The sequence below is a fragment of the Ursus arctos genome, unplaced genomic scaffold (genome assembly GCF_023065955.2).
Source record: "Ursus arctos isolate Adak ecotype North America unplaced genomic scaffold, UrsArc2.0 scaffold_37, whole genome shotgun sequence".
Lineage (NCBI taxonomy): Eukaryota > Metazoa > Chordata > Mammalia > Carnivora > Ursidae > Ursus > Ursus arctos.
In genome coordinates, this window is record NW_026623053.1 from 4794778 (window position 1) to 4816067 (window position 21290).

At 40.9% G+C, this 21290-nt stretch overlaps 2 gene segments (V, D, J or C); both read left to right on the forward strand.

Moving 5' to 3' along the window:
- The first annotated feature begins 11695 nt into the window (after window positions 1-11695).
- Window positions 11696-12230, forward strand: LOC113249051 (T cell receptor alpha variable 9-2-like). The segment is given in 2 exon segments: window positions 11696-11771; window positions 11896-12230. Coding segments are annotated over 2 exon segments (381 nt in total).
- A 3574-nt stretch (window positions 12231-15804) lies between these two features.
- LOC125283589 (T cell receptor alpha variable 22-like) lies at window positions 15805-16610 on the forward strand. The segment is given in 2 exon segments: window positions 15805-15856; window positions 16045-16610. Coding segments are annotated over 2 exon segments (618 nt in total).
- The last annotated feature ends 4680 nt before the right edge of the window (window positions 16611-21290 follow it).

A 21290-nucleotide genomic window follows, 5' to 3' on the forward strand; every position in this document is an offset into this window, starting at 1 on the left:
AAAGAAGCACCACATACTTTTGGGTAATTGAGGAAGATGGTGCTGCCGCATTGGTGCCTGAGCCCTGTGTGTGTGTGTGTGTGTGTGTGTGTGTGTGTGTGTGTGCATGTGTGCGTGCATGTGTGCGTGTTCCCTTGTGTACAAGTGTGAGTGTGTTGAGGGTTTTGATGTGGAAGGAAGTAAAATAAGAGGACCAAGAAAGAAAATTTCTAAGACACAGAATAGCCATGCGTCCATGGCTCTTTATAAGAAGAAATGATCACTTTTAAACCCAGGAGAAAATTGGCTGTTGGTCTTTGAGGAATTGAGAAGAGCACATAAAAAACTTCCCCACATCTTGCATAGTACTAAGCTTTTTGATTTTTGCTCACCAGTTCAACTTTCCTTTACTTAGAGAAGTGTTTCAGTTCCTCCCTCTTAACCCCTGGCAGCCACTGATCTTTTACTGTCTCCATAGTTTTGCCTTTTCCAGAATGTCCTATAGTGGGTATCAAACAGAATACAGCCTTTTCAGATTGGCTTCTTTCACTTAGAAATATGCATGTAAGTTTCCTCCACGTCTCTCCATGGCTTGATAGCTCATTTCTCTTTAGCACTGAAAAAGATTCCCTTAATCAGGCTGTACCGTAGTTTACTTACCCTTTCTTCTACCGAGGACATTGTGGTTGCTTTCATGGTTTGGCAATCATGGATAAAGTTGCCATAAACATTTTTGTTCAAATTTTTGTGTAGGCAGAAGTACACAGCCATTTGGGTAAACACTAAAGATTGTCATTGCTAGATCATACGGTAGGAGTTTGTTTAGTTGTGTAAGAAACTACGCTTGTGTTCCAATGTGGCACAACCACTGGGCGCTCCCGTCAGCCATGTGGAGTTTTCCTGTTGCTGGACATCTTGCCGGTGTTAAAATAAAGAAGAAAGAGACCAGACCTGAAAATTCCCTGGCTAGACAAAACCAGTTTAGTTCTAGAAATAAAGCTTAATTTAGTTTATTTGGCCAGACTACCTTGACTTGTATCATTTTTTGCTGTGCCTCTGAAAATCATTAGTGAAAACCGAACTGTTTCTGAAGTTTGGTGTGAGGTACCCACTGACTAATTTCTGATATAATGTACAACATTTCTGATATTATAGCCAATCGCCATGAAGAACAGACACTCACTGCCTCACTCTTAGCTGTTTTCTAACGATATACCCCTGAGCTTCATTCCATGCTTTGGTTTGAGTGCTCCCAGTTTATGAGCTGTCTTTTCAGTGTGTGCACATGACACTTTCACTAATTACTATGTTAGTGACATTTGTTGGTTTTACTTGGGCTACTTCTAAGGTTCTGAAACCCGCATTTGTGGTGTTAGTGTTGTGGCGTTTTATTCATTTTTTTAAAAAATTCATTTGTATCATGTAAAGAACAGTTACCATGAGATAGAGCCTCCTAAAATTTTGTGTACAATGCATGATCATTGGTTATGGGTACAGTGCTGCACAGGAACTCTCTTGTTTTCACCTTGCTGGATTAGTAACTAATTTGACTATTTTAGATACCATATTAGAATGGAATCTTGCACTGCTTGTCTTTCTGTGACTGGCTTATTTCAGTTAGCATAATGTCCTCAAGAGTCACCCATGTGGTTGCATATTGTAGGATATCCTTTTTTTCTTTTTAAGGCTGAATAGTAATCCATTCATGTACATACCACATTTTCTTTATCCATTCATCTGTTGTTAGACATTCATGTAGTTTCCCCATCTTGGCTATCGTGAACAGCGCTGCAATGAGCATAGGAGTGCTTAGTATCTCTTCGAGATCCTGATTTCAATTCTTTTTGATGTGTACTCAGCAGTGGGATTACTGGATCCTATGGTAGTTCTGTTTTGAACTTTTTGAAGATCCTCTCTACTGCTTTCCATGGTTACAGCATTGTGCATTCCCACCAACAATGTGCAAGTGCTGCAGTCTCTTCACATCCTTGACAACACCTACATTTTGTGTTTTTGATAATAGCCATCAATTTTCTGAAATGTATAACTTATGGATGATACCAGAAGTTATTGTAAAAGCAGTGGCAAGTACATTGAGAGAGTCACCATTAAAAAGGAACTAGGAGGCCCTGGGTGCCTCAGTCAGTTAAGCATCTGTCTTCCACTTGGGTGGTGATCCCAGGGTCCTGGGATCCAGTCCCCCATTGGGCTCCCTGCTCGGTGGGGGGTCTACTTCTCCCTCTGCCCCTCCCCCTTGCTCATGATCTTTCTCAAGCTCTCTTTCTCTCTCTCAAATGAATAAATAAGTCTTTTTTTTTTTAAAGGAACTAGAAAATGATACATGTTTAAAGCATGTGCTTTTATCTGTCACTGTTAAGTTGTGGTTAATACCAACATATTCAAAACCGAAATCCTTAATAGGATGGTCCATTTTCCCATATCTGCATGACTGTGTGAGGTTGTATTTCATGGGGTTTGATTGGCATTTTCCTGATAATCAGTGACATTGAGTGTTTGCTCACATACTTGTTGGCTATTTGAATGTCTTCTTAAGGAACTCTCTATTCTAGTCCTTGGACTGGAATATTGGCTTATTCGTTTTTAATTGGCTTATTAGTTTTGTTTTAAAAACTATTATGGTAGGAGTTCCTTATACAGTTTGCATATTAACCCCTTATCATATATGTGGTTTGCAAATATTCTCTCTCATTCCGTAGGATGACTTTTGATGCTGTTGATTGTTCCCCTTACTGTGCCGAGTATTTAGTTTCATTTGGTTTTTAACCTCTTTTTTTTTTTTTAAGTAGATCTTCCTATTGTAGGCGTTAGCTTAGTTTGCTAGCTAGATGTTCTATTAGACACCTTTTGACTGCCTCTTTGGCTGAACTGACACTCCTTTGGGATCTCTCTGGTGGCTGTGGTGGCTGTCGCGGGTGAGGAGGGGGCTTTAGACTTTGTACCCTGGGCCTCAGGAAAATCCCATCCCATCTGCTCACCTTTCTTGGTTGTCTCCTTTTAGGATTATGTCTTCAGCAATATGGAGAAATAGTTTTAAATTTTGATTCAATTCAATCATTTCCTTTTATCTGTGTTTTGATTACTGATATATTTGGATTCATTTCTAGTATTTTGGAATATACTTCTTTCTTTCTTTTCTCTTCTGTTGTACTGATAGAATTTTCTCTTTTTCGTTGCTGACTTGGAAAAAGTAAAGTGTCTTTCTGTTTTAATGACAATATTCTTAAATTGTGTGTGTGTGTGTGTGTGTGTGTGTGTGTGTGTGTTGTGGAAGTGTGTACATTTTTTTCTATGTCTAATTTTATTCTGTAATATTTTTTCCTTGTATATACCACTGCTTCTCTTTGAGTGTGCTTTTTCTTTTGCTGATTTACTATATTTAGAAAACCTCAGTGACTGGTTGTAGAAAACTGTACATTATCTGTACTAACAGGACTGTATTTCAGAGAGAGTTTATGAAATGAGCTGATAAACTATAGTTGCAATGCACATTAAGAAAAAAATAAAAAATGAAAACCTTCCAACCCAATATTCAGAGCATGAATTATATTCATCCTTCTTCAGGCCCTTTGTCCCTGACTTTCCTCCACATGGAGTAATTTTCATCTGCTGGTCCCATGGCTATTCCTTCAGTTCTTCCTACTCTCTGTTCCTAGCAAAACATGTGCTCATGTGAGGAATGCTTAATAAGGCTTATTGTAGTGCAGTACTTCCTGGATTAAATAAAACATCTTAGCCTTTAATCAATAGAGGAAAGGATGTATAAATGGACGTATATCCACAGCATGGAATGTCATGGAACAAAGAATGTGTATGGGTTAATATAGGAAGATCTACAAGATTTACTATTGAGTTTATAAAGGAAGTTACAGAAAGGTATACCCAAAATGTGTATTTGTATTATAATATAGGCTAAATAAAATACTATATATTTTCTGTTGATTCAAATCTAGTAAAACGTCTGGAAACATCGACTCCAAATTGTCAAGATGAACAAAGAAATAATGTAGTAAGTGACAAAAGGGTCAGAATTGGGAGTGACGGTCAAAGGGATTTTACTGTCCAGGTAATGTTTTATTACTTTAATAATTCATATATTCACAAATTTCTCCTATTGTTAAAGGTAATAAAAAGTCATAAAAGTCATCCTAAAGGTTTATCTATACTGTCCTCAATTCTTGTCACCAAAAAGAGGAAAGGAGAGAATGATTATCTTCTTCGTAGGATTTTGTCCATCGACCTGATGGATTTGTACGTATTTGTCCCTCCTCTGGGGTCACATAGTTTTTAGTTTTCACTCCTCTTGGGGTCCTACTCTTTCACTCTATTATAATTATGTATATTTTTGCCTTTCCCTGTAGACTGTAAGCTAGTATGTTTTTGACTTTTATATATTTTATTTATTTGTTTGTTTTTTAAATTTTATTTCCAGTTAGTTAATGTACAGTGTTGTAGTAGTTTCGGGTGTACAATAGTGATTCAGCCCTTCCACAGAACAGCTGGGGCTCATCAGGACAAGGACAGTCTTCGTCCCCTCACCAATGAGCCCATCCCCCAGCCCTCTCCCTCTTAACCATCAGTTTTTTCTGTTTAGTTAGGAGTCTGTTTCTTGATTTATCTCTGTCTATCATATCCTTTTCCCTTTCCTTGTGTGGCTTGTTTCTTAAATTCCACATTTGTAAAATCATAGGGTATTTGTCTTTCTCTGGCTGACTTATTTCCCTCAGCATTATACTCTCAGTCTCCATCCATGTCATTAAATGGCAAGATTTCATTCATTTTTTAAAGATTTCATTCTTTGTTTATGGATAAATAATATTCCATTACACTTTTATATATTCTGAACATCTAGTAAATTATTCCATTGAAACAAAAAGCTCAAGAATTATTTATGGATTTCTTTTGAACTAAAGTACATAAACAGCACATGATGCTTTTCTTGCTTTTCTTGCCTTTTTTCTTCCCAGTAAGCCCTTTGCAGCTAAAAAGCTCTATGAAGAAGCCATTGGGACACATGACAGATTATCATATGGAATACCCTGGGAAAACAGATCCCCTGGCAACTAGCATATAAATTAATGTAAATTATTCAAATAAAGAAGGCTCAAAAAAATAAATGGTTTTCAACAAGTAGAGATGAGTATATTTTTTTGTTAAATATAGGTGGTTCTTTTTCAAAGAAATGTAAGACAATGTGCATGATATTTTTAAAGTCTGAATTCAGCTTTTTACTCCTGGAAATACAAATATAGTAAAATAATTTTATTGAAGATTGGGCACTATACTTGTCTTCCTACATTTATTTTCTATTTCAGTAAGATAATACTCAGTAAATAAGTACTTTATTTTATGCATGAATAAAGGGAGGATTTTAGAGCAAAAGTGACTTGGTGCAGCTCATATTATTCCAAAGTTAGTGAATCTAAGGTGACATAAGAGCTTACCCTCTGAGTACCTCATACAGAATTCGCTATAGAATCACAAAATCTAAATAATTTCTATTGATCAATTTGTAATATGTGTTGACATGTATCACGGACAATAGTATCCTTTTAAGTCATTTCTAAATAGCACCTTGTGGGGAAGAGCTCACGGAAATTTTCATTGTGTTCCATGAAAATCCGTGCTCTTCCTTGCATTTTGAATGAATCTATAGATCACGGTTTTATAACATCATTCCCAGTTTGGGAAAGGGAGCAGAGAGCTTCCAGGATTCCCCTAAAGAACCCATCTCTGTTGTAGCCAGAGACAAAGACTTCTGACCCCAAACCCAAAGTTGAAACTTGCATGTGTAAGGATTCCAGCACACAGGGAATCCCAGCCTGCTCTGGTTGTTATGTTGACGAAAGGGCATTGACAGGAAAGACTGGGTCCCTGAAAATTCAGATGAAGGTAACCAGGCAGACTCCCAAAGCTGGGAGCAGAGCCAGCTTCTTGAACAGGGGACCTGGGCAGTTACACAGCCCCCCACTCTCCCAAGGAAGCCTGCCCTTGGTTTAATGCTGGGCCCTCACTATCTTGAAATTCATAGTAATTTTATCTTTGTCCTTGTCCTTTCTAAGGGAGTCCCGTGAGTGGGAGGAGCAAGTGCCTGAGCAGAGAGACACGTGAGGCAGGAGGACACAGGCAGGAGCGCTCACAGGCTTGGGGTCTGGTTCAGGGCAGGCGGCATGTGTGCTGAGCAGTGGGCAGGGCCACCTGGGGTCTGTGGCTGCTTTGGACTAGCTGGGGCTTTGATGTCAGCAAAGGGCTTAGTAAATATTGTAGGGAAATTACTACAGAAGGAAAGTGTTTCCGCGGATGTTTCAATAAAGCTGTTTGGCAGTTTCTTATACAACTAAACATACTCTTACAGTCCGATCCAGCAGTGGCTTCCTGAGTATTTACCCAAAGGTGTTGAAAACTTATGTCCACACACACAGATGTTTTATAGCAGCTTTATTCATAATTGCCAAAACCTTGAGGTAAGTTGCATGTTTTTCAATAAGCGAATGATTAAATAAATAGTGATATATCCAAACATGGGAATATGATTTGCTGCTAAAAAGAGAAGAGCTCTATAAAGCCATGAAGAGAAAGGGGAAACTTATATGCATTTTACTAAGTGAAAACAGCCCATCTGAAAAGGCTACAGACGGTATGATTCAGATTCTATGACATTCTGGAGAAGGCAAAACTCCAGCAGGAATAAAAGACTGTGGTTGTCAAGGGTTGAGGGGAGCAGGAGGGATGAATAGAGCACAGAGAATACTTAGTGTAGTGAGCTAGTCTCCATGACACCCCAATGGTAAATAAGTTCAGTTCATTACACAGAACAAAGGAGATCAGGCCAGCAGCCCAACAGGACCATGGGCTCAATTCTCTCGCTCCTTGTACCCCCAGCTCCCGCGCCACAGAAGCAACGTGACTCCTGATTGGCCCATTTCCTGCCGGCCTGACAATGGGGTTGGAAGGAAGCCTGTGTCTATGTTATCAGTTCATTTCTTCTTAAGTCAGTTAAAGAGAGACAGAGGGTGCCGTTGCTACAGGTTTGAACGCTCGATCCTATTTAGAGGAGCACAGACACAGTGGAAGCAGCAAGGGTTTAGCCGGAGTGCGCAGGGAGCCCGTAGCTCAGATCCAGACAGGGTCAGGCTTCACACCTTCACGCGGTGGGCGTGTCTGTCTCCTACTGCCTGGGACCGCAGAGCACCAACTTCAGGGCCTTCTCTCCATCCTGCGAAGCCAGACTGGGTGCTGAGAGTCTCTCTCTCTCTTTTTTTTTGGTTTGCTTTTGTGTTTGTTTTTGCTGAAATACAGTGATGATCATGTGACATCTTTTTTTTTATTATGTTATGTTAGTCACCATACAGTACATCATTAGTTTCTGATGTAACGTTCCATGATTCATTGTTTGCATATAACACCCAGTGCTCCATGCAGTACATACTCTCCTGAATACCCCTCACCCGGCTAACGCATCCCCCCATGCCCCTCCCCTCTGAAACCCTGTTTGTTTCCCAGAGTCATCTGTACTGGCATTTAGTTTCTAGGGGTCTGCTCTGTGATGCAGCTTGTACTAGGGTTCATTCCTTCTTACTAATGCCTCCAGCGTAGATGTGCTCAGTCTGCATACTGGCCGTTTCCCTGCTTCCCACCTGTCTTATCCACAAATGCTCATAGCTAGGGGCTCTTGGGGGACACTGTGAAGGTGCAGAGTGTGAATTTTCCTCTTTGTTCCTGCCCTTGACTTCAGCACACCTTTAAAAATCGCTTCTTGCCAATACATGGTTCAGTTTGCACACTTCCCAGCACTCTTGTTTGTTTAATGTTCCACACTCCAAAATCCTCATTCTCTCCGTTTCTTTCCTTCCACCTCTAATCGCATTCCCACAGTGCCTTAAAATTCAGATGGTAATGGGTGGTCAATAATTGGTCTTGTATTGTATCATCCTCATATATTTGCTTGGAAGGCAGATGTGTAGAGTAGACATCTTAACAAGAATCTCCCCATAATTTTTGTTAAAGTTTTTATTTATTTATTTGAGAGTGAGAGAGGGCAGAGGGAGGAAGGGGGAAGGGCAGAGGGAGAGGGAGAAGCTGACTCCATGTTGAGCAGGGAGCCTGACACCAGGCTGAATATGAGGCCCCTGGGATCATGACCTGAGCAGAAGGCAGATGCTTAACTGACTGAGCCACCCTGGTGCCCCTCCTCAAATTTTTTTTTAATTACAGATTTTACCATTTTAACATTCATTTTTACCATTTTAACATTTTTTGTGTGTATAGTTCAGTACCATTAAATACATTTATGCTGTTCCTCAACCAGCAACACCATCGATTTCTAGAATTCTTTTCATCTCAAAAACTGAGTATTTGTACTCATTAAACAGTAACTTTCCATTTCTTCATCCCTCCATCCCTGGAAACTGCCATTCTGCTTTCTCTTTCCATGAGTTTAACTACTTTAGATAACTCGTAAAAGTCAATGATACAATATTGGTCATTTTGTGACATTTCGTTTGACGTAGTGTCCTCGGGGTTCTTCCTTGTTTCAGCATGTGATTGAATTTCTTTGCTTTTCAAAGTTGGATACTGTCCTATCCCATTTTGTTTATCCATTCCTATTTGTTGATGGACTTTTGGGTTGCTTCCACCTTTTGGTAGAAACAGGAATTCATCAACATCTCAATATTTTTGGTATATAGACAAATTCCTTCCATTTTTGAGTATATTCCACAAGTGGACTGCTGGGTAGTAAGGCAATTCTATTTCTAAATTTTTGAGAAACATTTATACTTGTGAACTTGAACAACTATGCTATAGACTGGGTTACCACAAGCAAGTTTCAAGGAACAGAGTGATCACTAGTTATGAACGGAACTCCAATATCACTGAATCACAAAATCCTAGAAGAGTTTGTCACTTTTGCTACAGCGCATTGCATAGATCAGGGGTCACTAATTGGTCTGGTTGGAATGGTGAAGCCGATACCCAGTGGTCAGCTCCTGAATAGCAGTTTGGGTATCGTAATATATTTTCCTTCCAATTTTGGGAAAGGGGCCAAACCTGCACACATTTAAATCTCTTTCTTAGTTCCACTTGTATAATAAAGAACCTGTTAAAGAGTGTCTTAAAATATTTCGAAGGCTTTGGAAGAAGTCATTCTGCTACCCTCCAGGCTCTCTCTCAAATTTTCTCGATCATCAATCTTTAGTGGCAAAAACAAGGAACATGTTTTTGCCCTCATCCAGCTCTGTGTTCAAAAGTCTTAGCTCTGTCATCAAGTTCTTGATACTTTTGACCTTCCTTTAGTATTTGTAAAATAGGAGAGTGCTATCTTCTTTAATCTTTTGTTGTGAGAATTTATCAATAATGTGTCCAAAGTGATTGAGAATAGCAGATGAGCAATTTAGGAGGGTATCTCAATAGGTACAAAAAAGCATTTGACAAAACCCAGATCCATTCCTGAGAGAATCTCCTAGCAAAGAAGGAATTGAAGGGAATTTCCTTAAGGAAAAGGGGGCTCACTCAAAAACCTACATCAAGTGTCATAGTTGATGATGAAATCTTAAATGCTTTCTGCTTCATTTCAGAAATAAGGGAAGAGTTTCGGCTCTCAGCACTTGTAGTTAATATTGATGTAGAGGTTCCAGCCAATGCAATATGGCACGTAAAAGAAACAAAAGCCATACAGTTTGGAAAGGGTGAAGTGAACTTACCTTTATTAACAGCCAGCATAATTGAGCAGAAAACCCAGGGGAATCTACAAAACAGCTACTAGAACAAATTGGTCTAACAAAGTCAAATGTGCACCTACCATATTCCACTCCCAGAAATCGATCCAATAGAAATGAAAGCGTATGTCTATAAAAATCTTGTACACAAATGTTCATAGCAGCTTTATTTGTAACAGCCCCACTGGGACTAATCCTTAGGGTAGTGGCAGGTGAATAAACACATTGGTTCATAGGCACGTGACGGGATTCTACATAGCAGCAAAAAGAAACGAAGTTTTGATAATTAAGACTATGGAAGGTTTGGAAAGTAACTATGCTGAGAAGAAACCAGACAAAAGAGCACATAGGAGTCCATTTATACAAAAGTATAAAATATACAAACTAATTCACAGAAGGGTTCTCTGAAATGGGGGCGGTGAGGGTTGAGAGAAGGATTACAAAGAAATGTGAGGGAACTTTTGTGGTGATGCATATGTTCATTATCTCAATTGTGGTGATGGCTTCACAAATACCTATATACGTCAAATCATACAGAATTGTTTAATTGTGTGCAGTTTATGGTTATGTAAATTATGTATTAATAAAGGGTTAAATATCCAAATTTACTATGCAGTATCTTCCCTCAATGACATGCAAGTCTTCTTGTGTGACATCAAATGCAAACTACTTCTCCTGTTGGCTTTCATTGGCCTGAAATTATCTTTTTTTAAAGTTATGCATAAGAACTTTTTTCATCCATGTGCTAATCTGTTTATTTTCAACCAGCATTATCACAGCCTATTTCCCATTGTTCCTGCATATCTGAATAGACATTTGTAGTGGCTTGTCCAAAATTGCTTTCTAGCGTAATGATGAGGCAGGTTCTGACAATGTGATTTGGAAGACGAAGGGGAAGTGAAGGGGTGCATGAACCAAAACAGTATCCAGGCCTGAATTTCTTACTTCACTCTGCACCTGGAAAACCTTTCCCACATTGGCTCTGGACTCCTGATGTTCCTCGACCTGAATGTGTGGGGAATCGACTCCAGGAAACAGCTGAGCTAAGCTTCCTTATGTGTCTAGAGTAAATGTTTACAGGGCTTTACGGAAGATGAGTCCCTCTCCAGAACTTTTTCATGAAAATCCTGATTTCTTACCTTTTGGGAAAAGTTACTTGATTAATATTTGACAACAAAATGTGTCAGATGGATGGTAATAGAAAGCATCCTTTAGGCTAAACCTGTTAGGAGGATAGGATTAGTATTGGTGACTAATTCACATATTCTAGTCACCTTATGTTGGAGTCAATAAAACTGTGAGAACATAAGAATCTCAGATCATCTGTAGGGTTTCAGTGACACCATGTATGATGTTTCTTCTGTCTATAATTCTTATATTTCACTTTTTAATTATTCTAAAAATCAGAAATATTTGACTATTACAATGTTTGATTATCAAATAGTGTGACTTCTTCTGAATGCTTTTCTTAAAAAGTAGTATTTCTTGCAATTGCTAATAATTTAGGAACAAGTAAATAGGGTAATTCAATTAAAGGCCATTTGTTCATTATTTTTGTTTAATTTAAAAGTATTTAGTTAGTACTTAAAAAATGACAGTCATGGTTCTAAATATTGGGTTACAGGCTGGCCCACATGGACGCATGAGAATGTGAAGCACTGTAGTAAGATGCTTAGAAGATTGTTACCTCCAGCTACGGAAACGCCGTGGGATGCTGTGTTAATGAACTTCCATATCAGGTAGAGTCTTAAGAACAAATAGATCTGAGAGGACAGGACTGCTGTTGTTCAGACTTCCAAGGGCACCTGAAGACTGACATGTGCCTCATGAAGTCAGGGATGAAACACTTGGCCAACAGGCATGCACATCAGTCCCCGTCCCCCAGGGGGCGCAGCTTCCTACCTCAATCACATTTCCTGTGTGAAATGTGGGCTTGCACTGATCATTTCTCTGTCACTCCAAGGTTTCTTCGTGGTAAGAATGAAGAGCATTATTTAGGTGACACTGCAGAGATGAAGTGTTCTCCAGGCTTCGTGACTGTGGCACTCTTAATCCTTGGTGAGTAAAATGCCTCTTAAAACTTGGGATTCTTTCTTCCATTGTGTCTGCAAAATCTTTAACTCTAACGCTATCCAAGAGCTTTATGCCCAAGGTGACACAGGTCTCTTTTCTCTTTCCTCAGGACAAACCCATGGAGACTCAGTGACCCAGACGGAAGGCCAAGTGACCCTCTCAGAAGAAGCTTCCTTGACTTTGAACTGTACTTACTCAGTGCCAGGTTCTCTCGCTCTTTTCTGGTATGTGCAGTATCCGGGAGAAGGTCCACAGCTCCTCCTGAAAGCCTTGAGGGACAAGGAGAAGGGAAGCAACAAAGGATTTGAAGCCACCTATGCCAAAGATTCCAAATCCTTCCACTTGGAGAAAGGCTCAGTGCAAGCATCAGATTCAGCTGTGTACTACTGTGCGGTGAGTGACACAGTGACGGGGACTGCAGGGGGAGCTGAGCACAAACTCTGAGCAGAACAGGGGCCTGGATGCTGAGTGTCTCTGACTGACCCACTGTGGTTCCAGCTCAGTCTGTGGTTGTCTGTCCCTCAGTGTCTGCATGATAACAAAAATCATACAAATGACTAGAGCACAGAAACCGGAAGTATCATCACCAACACCAGCTGTTCCTTAGCGAAACTGAGGACAGTTTGATGCCAAGAGTCCCTCAGCCAGGGCATAATTGATTTCAAGGTAAAACCACTAACAATGAAGGGGTCTATTCTCATCCCTGCAGTGAACGTCCAGCCCCACAAGATGTTCAGGGCAGCCTGGTGGGTGTTGCTGTGTCTGTGACACTTTTAGAGACACACGGTGTGTCTGAGAAGGTGATGTCCAGTGTCTTCCTGACAGAGTGTGGCAGGAGAGGTGACGGGAGAGCTTCAGCCCCAAACCAGGTTTCAGTAGAGAAAGAAGGGAAGGGAAGAAAGGAGGAGAAACACATGTACCAGAGCAAGGAAAAGAGAGTTTGGGGACTCTGCCCTGCTTTCTTTTCTAGTGAATCAGGTGGCAGACACAGGCTAATATTCAACATGAAGGAGTGGGGGCAGAAACAACTTTGAGGAAGTAGGTCATGTCCTGGCCGGTTAAATAGGTCAGTTGGCTTTCTGACAGTAAAACTCAAGTGAGATGGTGCAAACCGCACACTATTTCTGTATCAGGACAAATTGTCAGGAACAGTACCTTAAATGAGTGGATAAATTACATTTGCAATGTGCATTAAGAAAAGTAATAGAAAAAGGAAAAACTGCCCACAGATAATCAGAACATGAATTCTCTCCATTCTTCCTCAACCCTTTGGCCCTGACTCCCCTCCGACTAGAGTAATTTTCACCTGTTATCCTCATGGTTTATTCCTTCCGTTCTTCCTAGTCTCTGTTCTAGAAAAACATGTGCTCATGGGAGGAATATTTAATAAGGTTTATTGTAATGTAGTATTTCCTGGATTAAATAAATCATCTTGACTTTTAATCACTAGAGGAAAGGATGTATTAATGGGAGTATATCCACAGTATGGAATATAATGGAACAATGATGCATATAGGTTCATAGAGTAAGACGTATAAGATTTACTATTGTGTTGATAAAGGAAGTCACAGAAAGGTATACCCTGAATACATATTTGTATTATAATAAAGTCTAAATAAAATACTATATATTTCCTTTTGATCCAAATTCAATAAAACATCTGAAACGTCAAACTCCAAATTGTGAAGATGAACAAAGAAATAGGGTAGTAAGTGACGAAAGAGTCAGAATTGGGAGTCGTAGTAAAAGGGCTTTTCCTCTGTAGGTAATGTTTTATTACTTTTAATAATTCATATATTCACAAATTTCTATTGTTAAAAGTAATAAAAGGCATAAAAGTCATCATAAAGATTTATCCATATTCTCCTTTATTCTTATCACCAAAAAAAAAAAAAAAGGAAAAGGAGATAATATTTACCTTCTTGATAAGATTTTGTCCAATGACACAAACTATACTTATTTCTCCCTCCTCTGGGGTCATATGTTTTTAGTTTCCACTCCTCTTAGGGTCTTACTCTTTGACTCTATTAAATCATGTAACTTACATGTAGACTGTACACTGGTACGTTTTCCACTTTTATATATTTTATTTGTTTGTTTATCCTTTCAATTTTATTTCCAGTTAGTTAACAAACAGTGTTATAGTAGTTTCAGGTATACAATAGAGTGATTCAGCCCTTCCACAGATCACCCGGGGCTCATCAGGACAAGGACAGTCCTTCATTCCCTCACCAATGAACCCATCCCCCAAACCTCTTCCTACTAACCATCAGTGTGTTCTGTTTAATTAAGAGTCTGTTTCTTCCTTTATCTCTCTCTATCATTTTTTCTTCTTCTTCGGTTTGTTTTTTAACTTCCACATGAGTGACATCGCATGGTATTTGTCTTTCTCTGACTGACTTATTTCCCTCAGCATTATACTCTCTAGCTCCATTCATGTCATTGCAAATGGCAAGATTTTGTTCTTTTTTATGGCTGATTAATATTCCATTACTCGTTTACATATTCTGAACAGATAGTAAAACATCCCATTGAAAAGAAAAGCTCAAGGATTGCGGATTTCCTTTGAACTAAGGTAAAGAAATCAAATAAATAGCACAAGATGAGAATTACTTAATTATTTTCTGATATAATTTCCTAGAAGTTCCATTTTAAAAGTAGGATTAGGTTCACTTGTAATCCCCATTCAATCCAAGCAGGTGTCTTCTTTTCTGACCATCTGCATTTCCTTCATCAGGAAGCTTGGAATGAAAAGGGCTGGGGATCTGGGTCTGCTGAATTGCTTGGTCTGAAGGGGTCTTTGCTGACTGCTTCAATCCTCCAGGGGGCACTCTAGGCTTTACAAGAAACAAAGACTTTCTGAGGGCCCAGGGTGAACAGTTAGAGAACAGAACTCATGTGAGCCTGTCCAATTACAGATAGCAAAGGTAGGTGGAGAGGGGGGACAGGGATTGTGTAAGTGCATCTCAGGTTTTGAGTTCTGCCATGGCATAGCAACTTCAGACATCTGGAGGCCATATCTCTAGAAATCCATTATGCGCATAATTCTTCACAGATAACCAGGACAGGATTATTTCTGGGTATTGTGACCATGGAAACTCAACAGAGAACATCCCATTATCTGTTGTCAATTGTTATGAATAAAATCGCCCAAACTTACTGGCCTTGAAATTATTTCAATATCCCAGATATCTTACCTTTTCATACATCTCTGCTGAGAGTGGAGAGAACAAGAATGAAGAGAAGAAGAGGGGAAAAAATAAGGAACAAAAATAGAAGGAAAGGAAGAGGACAATATTGACGTTGAGCAGCAACGAGTGGCCCAGTCAGACTCAGCTCTGTGGGCAAGCAGGGTGTCCACCAGTTGCACTGGAGAGGTGGAGAGGTAGAAATGAAATCAGAGAGGACATTATGCAGACAACCTATTTTTCACCAACCAACTTCTGGTTGGAATCATTTTCTATGCAGATGGTGACTGTCTGTCTTGGTTTCTAGAACTCTCTTGATTTCAAGAAGTTGTAGTTACTTCTGCAATACACAATGCATGCTATCAGATAGTTTTCCTTTATTGGTGTTTTTATATAATTGAATTGTCACATTGTCTTCAAACTATGCAATTTTGGGAATGGTGTCACTCTTCCCTATGTGTCTTCAAGGTTCTTTGTAACCCCTTTTAGGCCCTGACTCTACTAGAAATATCATTCACCTTTCCTCCCACACCGTGCCACAAATTTCTTACATAAAGTGTTCTAAGGTAAAGCCCTCTTATCCTCCTATACTGGAAATATTGCCTATCCCTCCCTGCCCTGTTAGCAAGCACAATTTTGGAGAGATTCCTATGCAGTGCACCTGGGTCACTGTGGGTGAGGTCTCGAATTCCACGAATCACAAAGCAGAGGTGTGATTGGTGCAAAGGTTCTGTGGGAACCCATTGAGTGTAAGAACACAATTTCTCTAGACCGAGGACTTTACACTCTGCAGACTGAGGATGTGGGTAATTCAGCCCCAAAGAAGAAATATGAAGAGCCACTGGGGAGCTCTGCTGGGGCTCCTGTGGGTCCAGGTTTGCTGTGAGTGGGAGCGTCCAGACGGGGCTGGGGAGCGGTCCGCAGCCTGCAGTGGTGGGGGGAGCTGACACTGAGCTCCTAGACAGTACTACAGCCCCAGGGGTGTGTCTCCGGACATTTTACAAGTTTGAAATCTGCATCAGTGACCCCCTGGAGACTTGACTTGTGTTTGTTCTTCTCTTTCCACGCAGGGGTGAGAGGGCTGGAGGTGGAGCAGAGCCCTTCAGCCCTGAGCCTCCAGGAGGGAGTCCGCGCTGCTCTGAAGTGCAATTTTTCTAGCTCAGTGCAGAGTGTGCAGTGGTTCCGACAGAAACCCGGGGGCGGCGGCCTCACCCGGCTGATTTACGTGGCTTCGGGCACGAAGCAGAGCGGAAGGTTCAACTGCACACTGAACACGAGGGAACGGTCCAGCACCCTCCACATCGCGGGCTCCCAGCTGGAAGACGCCGCCTCCTACCTGTGCGCCGCGGAGACACAGTGCTGCCTGCTGATCTGGGGCCTGCACGCCAACTGCAGCTGCACCTGCGCCTCGGCCCCTCCCTGGGGCATCTGCACCCACAGCAGCCTTGGCTCCTTTTCAGATTTTCAGATCTATGTTACAGCACCTTTTCCCTCCAAAATGAGACCCATCAGGGTTCTCATTTCACTTGCTTTTCTTGCCCTTATTTTTCTCTACCATGGACACTTTGGAGCAAGTGATAGAGATGCCCCTATCTACTGCCCTGGGAAAGCAGACCTTCTGGCAGCTAGCATATAAATTATATGTAAATTACTCAAATAGAAAAGACTCAAAAAAAATAGATGATAATGAAGAAAAGAAAGAGATGACTAAATTTTTTAGTTACCTATAGATGGTTCTACTATCAAAGGATAGTAATGAGTATATGTGTAATGTTTTTTCCAGTCTGTATTCATCTTTTTCCTCTTGGAAATAAAAATATAACGAAATAATTTTAGGGGCGCCTGGGTGGCTCAGTCACTAAGCTTCTTTCTTCAGCTCAGGGCGTGATCCTGGCATTCTGGGATCGAGCCCCACATCGGGCTCCTCTGCTGGGAGCCTGCTTCTTCCTATCCCACTCCCCCTGCTTGTGTTCCCTCTCTCGCTGGCTGTCTCTCTCTGTCAAATAAATAAATAAAATCTTTTAAAAACATGATTTTATTGAGGGTCAAGCACTCTACTTATTCAATTACATATACCTTTTATTTCAGCAAGGTAATACCCTGTAAATAGTACTTTCATTTCATGTAAGAATAAGTCAGGATTTTAGAGCGTAAGTGCCTTAGATGAGCTCATATTATTCCAAAGTTAGTGACTCTAGGGGGACATGAGAGCTTATCCTCTGAGCACCTGAGGAAGAAGACACTTAGAATGACAAAATCTTAAGGATTTCTATTGCTCAGTTTGTACAATACGTACATATCACTGCCAGAAGTGTCCGTTTAAGTCATTTCTAAATAGCACCTTGTGGAGAAGAGCTCATGGAAATTTTCACTCTGTTCCATGAAAATCCATTGCCCTTCCTTGCATTTTGAGTGAATCTACGACTCATGATTATGTAACATCATTCCTAGTTTGGAAAAGGGAGCAGAGAGCTTCCAGGATTACCCTAAATGATCCCCATCTCTGTTGTATCCAGAAACAAAGACTTCTGACCCCAAACCCAAAGTTGAAACTTGCATGTGTAAGGTTTCCAGCACAAGGGAATCCCAGCCTGCTCTGGTTGTTATGTTGATGAAAGGGCATTGACAGGAAAGATGGGGTCTCTGAAAATTCAGAGGGAGATAAAGGGCAGACTCCCAAAGCTGGGAGCAGCCAGCTTCTTGAGCATGGGACCTGGGCAGTTACACAGCCCCCCGCTCTCCCAAGGAAGCCTGACCTTGGTTTAATGCTGGGCCCTCACTGTCTTGAAATTCATAGTAATTTTATCTTTCTTTGTCCTTGTCCTTTCTAAGGGATTCCCATGAAGGGAGGAGCAAGTGCCTGAGCAGAGAGATGCGTGGGGCAGCAGGACACAGGCAGGAGCGCAGGCAGGCTCGGGGTCTGGGTCACGGCAGGTGGTGTGTGCGCTGAGCAGCGGGCAGGGCCACCTGGGGTCTGTGCCTGCTTTGGACTAACTGGGGCTTCGACGTCAGCAAAGGGCGTAGTAAATATTGTCGGGAAATTACTACAGAAGGAAAGTGTTTCCGTGGATGTTTCAATAAAGCTGTTTGGCAGTTTCTTGTACAACTAAACAAACTCTTACAGTCCGATCCAGCAGTGGTTTCCTGAGTATTTACCCAAAGGGGTTGAAAACTTATGTCCACACACACTTGTACAGAGGTGATTTATAGCAGTTTTATTCGTAATTGCCAAATTTGGAAGTTAGCAGCATATCCCTCAATAAGTGAATGAATACATAAATGATGGTCCATCCAAAATGGAATATGATTCAACGCAAAAAAGAAACGATGTATGAGGCCATGAAGAGATAGGGGAACGTTGTATGCATTTTACTAAGTGAAAACAGCCCATCTACATAGGGTATGATTCAGATCCTATGACATTCTGGAAAAGGCAAAACTCTGGAAGGAGTAAAACATTGTGGTTGCCAACGGTTGAGCGGAGCAGCAGGGATGAAGAGCACGGAGCACGGTCAGGGCAGTGAGCCCACATCTCCGACACGACAGCGGTGGATGCGTACTTACATTCGTTCACACCCACAGAATGTACAACACAGGCGTGAGCCCCAGGAGACCTGCGGGCTTTGGGCGACCTGATGTGGCAGCATAGGCTCCTTCACCATGGAATGTGTCCGGGGTGGGGGTTTGACAATAGCAGAGGCGATACCTGTGTGGGGGCACGAGGAGCACCAGAAGCCTCAGTACGTCTGCCTCGGTTTTATTAGAACCTGGATGAGATGGTTGAAAAGAAGAAAGTCTTTCAAAAATTAAATTCAGAGACATGAAACTAATATGTATGAAGAGTGAAAGCATTTTAGATAAATGGCTCCCCTAGAAACATTACCTGATGACACCTTTTCCTGGTTTTTGTATAAAGATCCCAGATTTTCATTTTGAAATGATCTCACAAATTGTATAGATATCTGTGGTTGGAAATTTTGAAACTCCAAAGTAAGGTTTCAAGGAGAAAGCCAGAACCCAGAAAGAAATTAGGCTGTTTTATCTTTTATTTTATTTTATTTTATTTATAAAAGATTTTATTTATTTATTTATTTCCAGAGAGAGAGAGCAGGAGTACAAGCAGGGGAGCAGCAGGCAGAGGGAGAAGCAGACTCCCCACTGAGCAAGGAGCCAATGTGGGACTCGATCCCAGGACCCTGGGATCATGACCTGAGGAAAGGCAGATGCTTAACCATCTGAGCCACCCCGGCATTCCTATTGTTTCATTTTTTGTCTACAAGCAACTCACTTTATTTTTTTCACTTTTTTGTTATTTTATTTTATTCATTTTTATTTTATTATGATCTATTAGTCACCATACAGTACATCATTAGTTTTTGATGTAGTGTTCCACGATTCATTGTTTGCGTATAACACCCAGTGCTCCTTGCAGTATGTGCCTTCCTTAATACCCATCACTGGGCTAGCCCATTACCCCACCCCATTCCCTTGAAACCCTCATAAGTAGAAAATATTCTATGAAACAATCAGGGAGCTGGGAACTTTGTCCAATGGATGGCCTCATCTTTGCAACAGGTAATACATGGAAGAGCATTATTCATATGAATGGTCACATTCAGTCCCCTACATTCAGTTCTGAGTGTCACGCCTCAAAAGCGCAAACATTGGCCTAAGTATCTATCTTGGAGAAGAGGGGAATTTGCCCAGAGAAGAGTTTGAGAATTTTTATTTAATAAGGAATGGGTGAGAGAAAGGAAATTTCCCCGAATTAAGACGTTTTCCTTTCATAAAAACAATTTCATATATTCACATATGTTTATATATTGAGTTGATGTTCTTCACCATAGCTGCCTTTAAATCTTTCAGGGTGGGAGAGGTGGAAGGAAGATTTGTTAATTCTTTGTCAATTCAGAGGATCCATGAGTAGGAATCACAGGACAGGGGCTTCCACTTTTGGAAATGAGGTCGTCTTCCTTCCCAGGAACCTTTTCACCTGATAGTTCTTTAGGGCCAGGTTCCTGCTGGTACCATTCCTGGAACACATGCAATATTTATCCTTCCCTGGATTCATTCTCACAGAGGTCATCAGAAATTTCCAGAAATTAATGTGAATGAGAAAGAGGTTTTGGCAGAGAGAGATAATTCTGGAAACTCAAGGACTGGAGAACTTTATCAATGAGCATCAGGGAGAGAACACTGTAGTGGCGTTTAGGAGAAATCTGATGGAGTATGGAACGTGAAGCAGTGTTACCAGGAAGTGGGAAGCGTGACAGGATAGATGGTAACACTGAAGAGGAAATCGTCCTGGGGCCACGAGTCAGTAATTGCACTGGAGGACATGTTGTCCATTTTGATTGGAGAAAATGTAATCACCTCAAGTATAAAGTTATAAACGGTTATATTTTCTGAGTTTGCATCTTGATGTTTCCTCAGAATTTCTACTCTGTCTTTCAATACTTCGCATTATATAAGACACACAACATTCGAAAAGATTTCTTAAATCATGTCAGATTTCTCTGTGCAACTTATTCAAATTTGGGTCAAAAGTTGCCTTTGTTGACATAGTATTAACTGATGGAAGTTACTCCCTTGCTCTCTTGTCATCGAGATTTGGTCCTTTACTTTTTTGTCACAATCATCTTAACTGAGGGAAGATTCCACATTTTGACTGTTGGTATTGTCAGTCCTCTGGAAATAAAATAGCAAGGTCATGGGCAAGACCAAGTAGGAGGAGCAGAGTCTGAGGTAAGAGACATTTGAAATATCAACTGATGCTCTCTCTCTTACTCTAATCCTTGGCTTCCATGTTCCTTTTAGAAATAGTTTCTCTCCATAAAGACAATTGAGGACGGTAGATTTGGCAGAAAGAGAAGGTTTTCTATTTTCTTTGCTGAAGGGAGTAAATCTTGATTCCTTCCTGATTTCAGACATGTGCACCAGGCCCATCACGGAATAAACAGCGATAGCATCTACCTCTTTCCAGCTTACTATCAGTGACTCAGTGGTGCACAGAGGTATAAATCTTGACCTCCACATTCTCACTGTGCACTCCATCCCTGATCTAACATATAATTTGCTTGACTGACTGCCGCCTTGCTGCACAGAGGCACAGGAGAGAAGCGCATTTCCCCGGTGAGATCAGTAGCGCTGTGACCACAGACGGAAGTGCGCCTGCGCCAACGCAGAACACGTGGAGGGATTGTTTTCATGCATCTGGTGCACTAGACTGTGGCAGGAGCAGGGCCTTTTTCTCATTGGCTGGTGAACAACGTGGAAAAGTCCTCTGTTAGAGAAAGGGGCGGCCTGACAAGAGCAG